The sequence below is a fragment of the Delphinus delphis genome, chromosome X (assembly GCF_949987515.2).
Source record: "Delphinus delphis chromosome X, mDelDel1.2, whole genome shotgun sequence".
Classification (NCBI taxonomy): domain Eukaryota; kingdom Metazoa; phylum Chordata; class Mammalia; order Artiodactyla; family Delphinidae; genus Delphinus; species Delphinus delphis.
This window is the reverse complement of record NC_082704.1, coordinates 57302826-57315644: the sequence shown is the minus strand read 5'-3', so window position 1 is coordinate 57315644 and position 12819 is coordinate 57302826. Positions and strand designations below refer to the sequence as shown.

Below are 12819 nucleotides of genomic sequence, written 5' to 3'. Positions count from 1 at the left end.
TATTTATTATGCTAGGTATGATAGGAAATGCAAAAGTGAATATGACATTTAAAGCTCCCTGAGTGGGAAAAGTAAAAATGCATACAAATGAATATATAACCAGGGAGAAAGTGATTAAGTACTAATACTCTAATAAAAGTACATACAATGCAGTAATAGGAATGCAGTTGAGGAAAAGCACAAGTTGCTCTTTTTAAAGAAGGCAAGGGAGGAAGCCACAAATAACCGTCCTGTAAAAACTTCTACTGGGCAATTCTTTTTTTGGTCAAGGGTGTATGTATTTGAAATAAGTGACATTTTACTTACTTAAATTATTGTAAAATTTAGATAGAAATGCCTTGTAATTAATCAGGTATTACTGTGTTTATTTTTAATATATTGTGACACCATGAAAATTTCATTACTCTCTTGCCTCTTCTACTTTTGTTTTGTTTACCAGATTCTTCTCCTTGTCCCCACTGTTTAACAAAAGGGAAGCAGCAATGTCAATGTTCTCAATGCTGAAACTATTGTAGCAATAAGACACACAAAGCTAACATGACTTCCACTATCACCCCCACCCCCACCCCATTTAATTGAATGAACAAATTCTAGGAACTGTGCATGGACAGGAGGCAAACAGAATCATTTTCTATATGCTTCTGATAGTGATACTCACCAATGTGAAGAAAAGCACTGGAGGGAAAAACAACTTATAAGGAACTATAATTGAGTAAAACAATTGTCATGAGGTGACAGTAAATGTTACAGTTCTCCCAACTAAAGGGAACTAGTATAAGGAGTTATGGGTAACTGAACAATAGTTTACCTTCATCACTAATTTAAAACAGACAAGAAATTATCGAACTGTTAAAATGTACAGATTTTTTTTAAAGTTCATATAGCTCATTTGCTCAGTAATCTGCCACCATTTTCAGAAAAATTCCAAAGACAGAACTAAAGTAATTTAATCCATAAAAAGGGAATACATGAAAGACCTTGTGAAATATTTCAACATCCCCCAATATATTTTTCTATGTTAATTTCTCCAGAATATCAGACTAAATGAGGTAAGAATAAAACTGAATTTTGATAGCTATTATTCCTTAAGCATTACACAGACGCAAACATAAAACACATAGAACATGGAAAACCAAAAATCTAAGCACAAGTGGCATATAAATCTCTATTTCAGCATTAGATTTACTGTTGCTAGTTATTTTTTTTTAGAGGAACACAAGAGTTTCATGTGTATAGCTTTAAACATTGGAATTGTTCCTTGGGAAAATGTACTTTTTGACGCATGACCTGGCTGATTAGAAAATACATATATTTAATGAATAATATTAGTAGTTTAAATCACTTTATAAAGGGAAATCTGACAAATTATAAATAAACCAAATTGCATAGAAATGGAATTTTGGAATTGGAAGGAACCAAAGGGAGAACTTAATCCCCAAATTTTACAGATGAGCAAACTGAGGCAGGCAGTTAGTAGATCAAAAACTAGCACTCAGTTCTCTTGGCTTCCAATCAGGTGTTCCTTTTACTACACCACACAGCACACTTGTGTTATGGCTAAGATCCAAACACAATCCCCTCCCTGTGTTTCTAATGTTTGAAAGGTAATGATAATCAAATCCCTGATTTTTTTATTCTACAGTGATCAGGATACAAGATTTACTACATAATGTATCCTACAGATTAGCTAATGTCCCTGAGACAATTAGGTTTTATCATTAGCAGATATTAAATACAAGCAAATCCTTTTGTCTTAAAATGTTTTCTACTTCAAAATGTAGCTTAAAAGCTTCAGGGCCCTATAAACCACATGCTGACAACTTTGGGTTGTTGTTTTAAAACTTAAAATTTTTAGACTATAAATGTAAGAATTAATATTCAAGCCTTGACCTATTATTTTTTCCCTAAATTAAGTAAGGCCAGTTACTTTGAAACTTCACTAATAACGACAGCCACTAGCCACCTGTGGCTATTAAGCACTTTTAAAATGTAGGTACGTCCAAATTCAGACGAGCTATAAGTATAAAATACACACAAGAATTTGAAAAATTAGTATGAAAAAAGAATGTAAAATCTCACTAATTTTTAAAATATTGATTAGATGTTGAAATATTTTGGATATACCAGGTTAAATAAAATATATTATTAACATTAATTTTGCCTGTTTATTTTTTTTTAATGTGACTACTAGAAATTTTAAAATTACATACGTGGCTTGCATATTGAACATTTCTATTGAACAGCTCTTAGCCATCAATCATATATATCTAGGTACAACTGATAAAAAGTTTGTATATTCTCTAAGAATAAGTTAACATATAAAAATCACCTACATAATCACTAGTCAATGTCTGTGCTAAAGAAGATATGATGTGTAAAAACATATTAAATGCAGAAACCAACTTTAGTTGGCTTTATGTATTTTTCCTCAGTAGATTTACATTTTTGGTTTTGGTTAATACTGGAAGTGGTTTATATTCCCTGATCACATGTGAACTGATAAGAGAGAAATGTGTCCCAGAAGCATGGCAAAAAAAAAAAAAAAATTCAGCCTTTGTCTTCTTCAATCCACACATATATGTGAGTTGACTTAAAAACAAATACTGTGATTTAAAAACAAATACTGACATAAAACACCATCAGATACTCTGCGAATGCAGACTAGGCTATAACTTAAAGATTTCAGGAATTAACAGTAATTCAACAAAACAAAACATCTATAATTTATACCTTTGCTCCATCTGAAATACTGTCCCAGTTTCCACCACTCAAAGAGAACTTTCCATTGCCTATACGCAGCAGTATCTCTTCAGGAGTATCATTGGGGCCATTAGCAAATGGAGTATATCTATTAATAAAAAAAGATTTAAGTATACATAAGGGCCTAACATATATATTAAATCTAATTGAAAGTGATGAGTATAGAACTACAAGAATATATTTACTATAGCAAATTAAGAATACCACCTAAAATTTCCCTTTACTGTTCATATCAAATTTTATATTTCAAACAATAAACTTAATCCTAATGAATTATTTAATAAAATGAAGAGTCTTGCCTACAGCAATCATTTTTTTTGCCTTTGATCAGTTAATCAATGTAAAATAAAATAAAGGTAGCTTTTTATGTAGCTCTACATTCTGAAAATCAGACCAGAATGAAACATGCAAATTTTATATTCTCACGGGCATAAGTTAGCAAACCAAATATACCTACTATGAAGAAATTGTTAATTTTATATATTCATAATATATTTATTGAATTGGCTCAAATTTATTCATTAGCATTTTATCAATATTATCAGTGAAAACAAGTTAACAATAGTTTTAATTAATGTTTATGAAAAACTGGTTAAATATTTATATCAATGTAACAGAAAAATCCTCTATAGCCATTAAAATTATTACATGGATCAGTATTCACAGACAGGAAGACAAATACATTGTATGAAGTTAAAATAGTTTAAAAAATAATTATAGAATGACAAAAAGTGATCAGTTTTATACCATTGTAACAAATGGAACTAAAAATGGTATTCAAATTTGGGAACAGAAAGACTTATGGTTAAAAAGTATGAGGAAGATGTCTTAATATGTTAATGTGTTAATTCTCTCATGTAACCATTAAGTTGACAAAAACACACATACATATGCACACACACAAAATGTTTTGTTTAGTCATAAAGTAAATATTTGAAAGCAGCTATCTAGAAATTGTATCCCATGGTTTGAAACCAATACTGCTGATTGCTGTTCACATGAAAACTTGAGCTACCCTTAACTTTAGCACTTGCTGTGGTCTATAACTATTTTGCCTATGTCTAAAAGTACGTGGAATATACTGACATGTAATTATCACCAAGCCAATAAATAATTTAGAGTCACCATTTTCATAACTTATCTTTATAAAGCTCCTGCTACATCAAGCATATTTAATTATACTAAATGGCTTCTTTAAAAACTCACACCTAAGTACAATTATATTATAATTCTTCAAATTTCATTCTACACATTAGACTTTGCTAAACCTAGCCTTTATCTACGGCTACACATTTTTACTCCTAAATAAAAGTGCTACTCATTATTAAAACAGCACTTGTATTATTTATAAATTAACAATATTAAAACAATCCAATGGTTACATTTTTTAGTATTTCTTTATCCTTTTAAAAGAAGGCAGCTGTGCGTGTTTCTGTAGTTTAGTATTGTTACCACTTTATTTAGCTTTGTTATAAAGCTCGATCTTACTAAATCTCTATTGCCAAGAGAACCAAAATTCAAGTACTTAAAAAAAATTAACACCAGCAAGTTCAGGGGTAAGCATCTGCTGAACCATGAAATTATTTCATGCTCAAGTAAACATTTTCAAAAAGTAATGCACTCAAATGTAAAATATCAAAATAAAAATAAATGCTTTATTTTGAAGTTTTAGTTCTAACTGAACAATCTTTTAATTATATATCTAAATAATGCCTCCTTAAACACCTTATGTTTTTTTAATTTTATAAGTATATAATATTTTGAAATATTGATAGCATTTTCCTTAAGGTTATTTTCATCTGTCCTCTTTCTAGATGAAAATATACAGGTGAAATTCAAATAATGATGTGAATTAATTTGAGTATATAAATTTCTTACCCAGCCAACATTGTGTAAAAAAGGACTCCCAGACTCCAAATATCACAAGCAGCATCATAGCCTTGTTGCATAAGAACCTGAGAAAGAAATACTCATCTGGTACTACTCAGTATAAACTCAGTTTTCTCATCTAAAAGAAAGTTGTGCTTCTAATAATCTCACAAATGTTCACAATTTAGCTCATTTTAATCTTTTCAAAAATAAATTCACAATGTTAAAGGGAAAGTCTTCTGCAATTAACAAGCATTCAATAAGTGGCTATTAATGTGATTAAGCAACATGAGTGATACAAAAAAAACAGCCTTTAAAGATATGATCCCTGACCTCAATGAGCTTTCACTCCTCCTCTCAGGAAATCCAGACACATCAAAATTTAAAATAATATGTATAGAGAGCTTAATATATTCTACACAGAGTACTGTCTTTTAACCCTAACACTGACTCTATGAGATAGATATTACTTCCATTTTGAAGATGAGGAAACTGACGTAAATGGTAAGTAATTTGCCCAATATCACAAAACTAGTGAGTAGTGGAGCAGGCATTCTTACTCTAGTGTCTGTGATTTTAATATCTATGATAATTGCCTCCTTATTACACAAGAGGTGGTAAGATAATATATAATCTCATGAAAGCAAGATGAATTTATATTTTATATACAAGGCTCATGTCTTAAAAAAAATCAGTATATTTCTGGATCACAAACACACATTTGATAAATTCTGAATGGTTTTGTTAATTTTTCATATAATAATTTAGGTAGCTTTTTTCTTTTGAGACTAGTATTAATAAAAATCAAATAACATATTTATTATATATTCATGTGAATATTCTCTGTGAAGTTAATAGCTAGTCTGAGGTGAAATGAGGCCTTTTTTTAAATTTAGAAAAACAAGCCCACTGCTAAAGCCTTTAGACATAGGAACAAAATAGAAACATTATTAATGCGTTAACACTGGGGACTGTATAACCACCAGAATGCACATTTCATTTATAAAAGGCTAAAAATATTAATGTTTAGCTTTGACAATGGCCAGACTTGAATAATACGTATCTAACTAACTTAAAATTCAAGATATAATGTTTTTTTCATAGTCAAAGTGTATTTATAAGAGCACACGTATCTGCAAACTTGGGAAGCTGAATAGGCTATCAAAATACCTATTTAACTGGCTTATGTAAATAACACTAGTGGAGACTACAAAGGCCCTAATAAATAATGAGGTAGAGCTAAACAATTCACATCACGATAAGCCTAACCTGGCATCCTCTAGTGAAACATAAACCTCTCCTGCTTTTTTCCCTTATCTCTTTCCTTTTCTCATCACTTCCTTTTTTTTTAAAATACATTTATTTATTTAATTTATTTATAATTCTTGGCTGCATTGGGTCTTTGTTGCTGTGCGCAGGCTTTCTCTAGTTGCGGTGAGTGGGGGTTACTCTTCGTTGCGGTGCACGGGCTTCTCATTGCAGTGGCTTCTCTTGTTGTGGAGCATGGGCTCTAGGCATGTGGACTTCAGTAGTTGTGGAGCACAGGCTCTAGAGCACAGGCTCAGTAGTTGTGGTGCACAGGCTTAGTTGCTCTGCGGCATGTTGGATCTTCCTGGACCAGGGCTCGAACCCATGTCCCCTGCATTGGCAGGAGGATTCTTAACCACTGCTACATCAGGGAAGCCCTCTCATCATTTCTTGCAGTTCTGGGCATCACCATGTTTTCCCTGGTTCCCTTAGGACAATATTTTTAAAGGTTCCCGGATGATCCAATGCAAAGCCAAGGCTGAGGGACTGCTTAGTGAACTAGTTGGACAGGCAAGGGTTAATCAGTGAGTCAGCTATAGGTATTTCATACTCCCAAAACCTTCAGAGTTAATGAGAAGAAAGGCACTGGAGGGATCATATTGCTTAATCTAATTAGGATCAATCATGAAAAACTTGGTTTAGCTTTACCACACACTTAAACCCATTTTGTAGCTGTAAAGAAGAGGCAGTCTACTTTTGTTCTAGATCTCAATGTCCTATTAATAGTAAGAACATACAGCCATAAAAAAAAAGGCAAGGTAGCGGGATGAAGGAAAGAGTACAATGTAGAAAGTAACGTGCTTCATACCTTCTTACTTGCATCAAGTTAAATACAAAGAAGATAGAAGTCAAAATTAAAGTAGTTAATGACTTTACTTTCTCTTTCATTTGGCTTCCCAAATCATCAAAATGTAACATAGACAGAGATGCTCATTCAGATAAATTCATATTTGGAGGAAAACATATGACAGCCTAAAGCCAGAGCAAAGCAGGGTAATTTCACATTTACTTTTTAAAAAGAGTTGCAGGCATAGCATCCATCCAATATATTGTAAATTCCTTTAGTTCAGGATCATTCTTAGACCTCAGTAGACATTAAATGTCAGTTAAATAATATGATAGATTTGCTTTTATAAAAGAATAAATATTTTTTGAGATACATTAATTTTTGTGACATAGGTATAGTACAAAAGCACATCTATTAAGTAAATAAGCCTTAAGAGGTTGACTGAATTGATGCATATCAAAAAAGTGAATGAATATTCCTTATTGTTCAGCTGAAATTAGTACTACTAATTAGTTTCTCTTTTAGCAAATAAGGGATCTTAATGAACTGTGATGAATAATGAATTTATACTCTCATAAATGCTATTATTTATTCAAATATCTGCATGGATACTTGAATCTTTCTGATTCTAGTTGAAAAGATAATGCATTTCACTTCACTAATAATTTTTGAAGGGGTCTGAAATTTTAGAAACAAATCTTACCCCAAACCTGTTTTACATTTATAACAATTTACAAATATGCATTGATTGCTAGCAGAGGCTTCAGCTCTTGATAATAAAACTTTTCAAAGCATTTTGAAAATACAAATTATAACCTAGCCAAAGGTAGTTCAGACACTAGAGGCATTAGTTACAGACAAGTGGTCTCCACATGCCCACCTGAAAACCTTCACTATTACAATGGTGAGAGTGTCTTACTACAATGGAAGTCTGTTAGGATAAAAAGCATCAATGGGCTGTATTCTACTCTGCAGATTTGTACTCATTTACCTAGGAAAATGTTTACCTAGCCATTAATCTAAAAATGTTTACCTAACCATTAATCTAAACACAGACATACTGTATATTTTTCATTTTAATGAAATGAGAAATATACAGTATACCCTATATTTAACAGAAGAACCTTAATCTCAAATTTCTATCTTCCTATTCTATAAAACCATTAAAATGCCCTAGAAAAGCTAATTTTTTATGCCTAAGATATCTCTTACATCTGGGGGCAGTACAATAACCCCTTCTTGGATCATGCATGCATCGCAATTTTTGTTTTGGGACATACAGTTTCTATATATTTTAATGTGATAAAAATTTGTACATTCATTATTCTATGAATATAATTAAAATATAGATTAGAGCACATTCTCTGCATACATACACAATTTCTTACAGGGAAAATCTTATCATAAAAACCCTGTAAAGCAGGTGTTATACTTCTTCCTCAACATTAACATCTTAAAGGAAGATTTAATAAATTTTAACATGGGAACTTTTCACTATTAGAAAGTTATTTTCCTATTTTCTATGTTTCTCTTTTCATCACTAGAAATATTATTTTTCTAATAGCTACATTAAAATACAGATTTGTTGATATTTCAATATAAGAAATATGCTGTGTCTTGTATTATATCTGATGTGCAATATTATCCATAAAGGACTAGTATTTAATGCAAAAAAAAACATGCACATGAGATAGGAATTCATCCTCAAATTATTTTATTCTTCTTCTGACTTGGAAAATTCAATTTTTCTAACCTGAGGATATCTGTGTATTTTCATTTGTGTTAAACATCCGATAATTCATATGACTTAGCATTATTCATAACATATAAGAACAGTTCTTGACTTTTACAAAGAAAACTTATAAACAATCTATATGACCAATGCCATCCCTGATTCATTTTTCATCACCCATACTTTCACTGCTGTGGGAGTTGCTACTGTCAAAGCTCCCATCCCCATTATCAGAACTGACAGACTGCTGGAGCTTGCCAAATGTGAAACGTGCACCCCTTGACTTCCTCATCTTCACCTTTCCTGTCTCTTCTAAGATCTACATACGAATGTTATTTGCCAAGAAAAACCCTACCGCTTATTAAAAAAACCCTGTGAAGCTGTTTTCTCCATGAATTAGAAGATCTTAAAGATAATCGGGGATGGCATTGCCCATGTTATGTATAATGCTAAACAATATAAATCACTTCATGTTCAGCACAAACCAAAATATCTGAAAATCTATCCTGGCTTTGTTACACAGTGAATGCTGATATTAAGTATTTTGAGCCTCAGTTTCCTCCTTTAGAATATTTAATATGTTTAAGGTGAGGTTATCTTCACTCTCTGCCCTGCTCTAAAAGGGTATGATTCTGAAACCACCATGTAACCCAGCAGAATAGAATAATCTGATTATTGCATTCAGGTTGGTTTCAGATGCTAGTTATTAGTTTGAATATTTATATTGGGAGTTATCAGAATTCAATGATTTAAAGAGCTTTATAGCTGGGAAAGGACAAGATAACTCAGCTTTTACCTACCTACCATAACATATACATGATATCAAATACATTTAACTAAAGGAAAAGAATGAAAGGCAAATACTGAAGTTTTAAAGAATACCTCAGGTGCCACAAAGTTTGCAGTGTAGCATGGAGTTAAAAGAAGTCCATTTTCTCCTCGAAGTTGTTTTGCAAACCCAAAATCACAGATCCTAATGGAGTCTGCATTGGCTGATTCATCCACGTATAAAATATTACTGGGTTTAAGATCACGATGAACAACCTTGAACATTAAAAAAAAAAGCTTTACAATTCTATAGCTAACTAAATATCTGTGGAATAAAACATTGTAAGTTAATATATTTCCAGGAAAGGGAAATGTCTCAATCATAAAATTTTGAAAATGATACTTTCTCCAACCATGATGGCCCTGACAACCTGAAGTACACAGACAAAATTATCTCTATCAGACAGATGTGTCAGGTTTTTTATTTTTGTTTTTTTCTTTTTGCAGTACGTGGGCCCTCACTGTTGTGGCCTCTCCCGTTGTGGAGCACAGGCTCCAGACACGCAGGCTCAGCGGCCATGGTTCACGGGTCCAGCCGCTCCGTGGCATGTGGGATCCTCCTGGACCGGGGCACGAACCCGTGTCCCCTGCATCGGCAGGCGGACTCTCAACCACTGCGCCACCAGGGAAGCCCCAGATGTGCCAGTTTTTATCAAGCCACCAGTTTTGTTAACCACTTCCAACCTCAAAACTCAATTATCAGTTCCACTTGTAGATATAATGGACTAAGACCCTACTCAACACCCCCTCCCCACGGTAAACAACTATAAAACCTAAGTAGAAAAATCAACTACCTTGAAGGTACTGGGGAATGAGCAAAAGGAGACAAGACTCTGGTGGGGAGTACATACTTGTCACAAAGCAGATTTTTCAGCACAAACCCTCCTAAGAAAATTACCCACTGAAAACAAAACAAAAAATAATCACTGGAGAAAAATAACAGAATATAATAAATCTCCGTATGTTAATACACAAATGTGCAGTACACAATCCAAAATTATCTGATATACAAAGAACCCCTCCCCCCAAAACAGATCACAGTTTCAAGAAAAAAGAAAATGAATTCCAACTCCAATATAAACCATGTTGGACCTAACAGCAAGCATTTTAAAGTGGCTATTATTGTGATATGATAGATGTGCTAGGTAATGCTATGGTGGCAAAATAACATATAAATGTCTCAAATCAACCTGTACACCTTAAACGTACACAATGTTGTATGTCAATTATAGCTCATCAAAATGCCTTTGTTCAACATTCACAAGACTAAATAAATATAAGAGAAATTTAAAAAAATAACGTAGTAAAACAAAACACTTTCAATGCATGAAAACTCGGCAGAAAAATAGAAACAGTAAGAACCAAATGAAATGCTAGAAATGGAAAATATTCTGAAATTCTCTGTGATGATTTTCTTTCTGATACACTATCTACTTCATTCAATCTAGTCCTATTTTTAATCAGCAGTTTACTACATTAAAAGGTCTTTCAAGACAAGGATCAAGACTTAAACCCATGGTTGAATCTGCAATACCTTTTATAATGTCTGGCATGTAGAAATGCTCAACACGTTTGTCATTAATTTACCTAATTGATGTAGTGTTTAATTTCTAAAATAATAAACAAAAGAGATGTTTATCATTTTCTTCTTCTCAAAAATTCTGGTCATCCTTTATTTTAGAGTGTGTTGATAAAGACAATCAAGGAATTAAATTATTATAGAACTACTCCTTTAGCATTATACAATTTACATTTCAAAATGCTGAAAACGTACTCTGTAAAACCACACTCAAAAATGAGTTCTGGCCCCTGTAGAATTTTCATTATGTCATTTCTGAGTCGTTCATTGTTTTATTGTTTATATGTAAGTGGGTACATATCTACTACTACAACTATTCAAACTTACATTTTTAAATTATTTGTGACTCTCTTTTCTTGTTTAGCTATATATACAATAAAAGTTACCTTGTTTTGATAACTCAGTTCATTTGCTTTCTTTATGAAGAGATAGGAAGCAAAATAACAGGCCTGCACCTCCACTAGAAATTTCAATATAGTAATACTTCAAATGTTTAGAATCCAAATTTCTTACTGTATTGGGGGAGGGGCTGGCAACAATCAAGTTATGCAGTCTTGCCAGAACTTTCATGCTAGGCATAGTATAATCTGAATAATATTCACAACATGCCCTTGGATAACTCTTTTATGTTTCACTTTTAAGTTTGATTAGGTTTAATAATTTAAAAGTCAAGGTTAGATATATAATTCAAACCACTTTTAAAACTAATATGCTATTAAATTAGGGCTAACAGGTAGAGTGAAGAAAATTAATAAGGTATTACCCAATTTCCTAATCCTATAACCTTCACTAAATTATGAATTTTATTAGGCTATTCCGTATAAAAATATGTGATAAAAAGTAATTCATTTTAGGTGTTATATCCTATATATTATTTTGTGAAGATATAAGCCCCAGAATTAAAAGGAAGACTATAACTACAACTTACTCCTTGACAATGAAGATAGTCAACTGTGTTAGTTATTATAAACAGTACATCACTAGCTTCCCGTTCTGAAAAACATTTTTGTTTGAGAATACGGTCAAGTAGCTCTCCTCCTTTCATCAAATCCGTAACAAGGTAAACATATCTACCATCATCATAAACCTAAAAAAGAACATATTTTCAAAATGATATTATTTATAATTACAATTCTGAAATGTTTTAAATTATATTTACTTTGCTTTTCTAATGAACCTCTAGTGTTAAAAAATATTATTCCTTTAGTATTAATATAGTGCAGGTTCTACTGAAGGTTAAACTGGCTAAATGGACTCTTACACCATTCTGTGAGACCATGTTAAACATATAATTGTATTAGCTTTTGAAGTTTTCTGTTATACTTCATCAAAGAATATAAATGGAAAAATAGAACTTTGTGCCTCTCAAATGGCATCTGTCTCACTTTTTTACTGTATTATAGGCACTTTCCTTCCTTAACGATAGTAAGCTTCCTTCTGGCAGTAAATATATTATTTGTTTTTTAATATCTTCCCCATAGTCTATTATCTGACATGGTGTCTTAAATATTTGTTGAATTCAAATACTATATCAAGGAGAATATATTAAAAATATGTACACCCTTTTATTCAGAGCACGTGATATCTACATCTACACATACAAACACATATGTGTAGACATATATCTATCTATCCACACACATACATACATTTACATATATATAAAATACTATTTAAGGATTATAAATCAAAATGTATATCATATTATCTGAAACAAACTGATCAAGGTGATGGTTTATTGTCTGCCTTTTCTACAGAGGAAAGAGCATTATTTTCTTTACATGAAAAGTCAGCATTCAGTAACATCTATTACTATGAGTCATATGTTCACTTTTAAAAAAGTAGACTAATACTATTTCAGCCAAGCAACAATACACAGTGCTACAGCCAATTGCTGTACAATCAAGAAAGTAAAATCTCCTAGAATTTGGCAGATTCCCAATCTCCTGTATCTTC

At 32.0% G+C, this 12819-nt stretch overlaps 1 protein-coding gene across 1 annotated transcript in view; it reads right to left on the bottom strand.

Annotated features, from left to right (window-relative positions):
* RPS6KA6 (ribosomal protein S6 kinase A6) overlaps positions 1-12819 on the bottom strand; it is a 167663-nt gene that overhangs the window by 42283 nt on the left and 112561 nt on the right. Inside the window, exons 17-20 of the mRNA XM_060002470.1 lie at positions 11792-11950; positions 9339-9500; positions 4639-4715; positions 2731-2848 (exon numbers count right to left, since the gene is read on the bottom strand). Of these exons, the coding sequence (XP_059858453.1) occupies positions 2731-2848; positions 4639-4715; positions 9339-9500; positions 11792-11950 (516 nt within the window). The remainder of the gene's footprint in view (positions 1-2730; positions 2849-4638; positions 4716-9338; positions 9501-11791; positions 11951-12819) is intronic.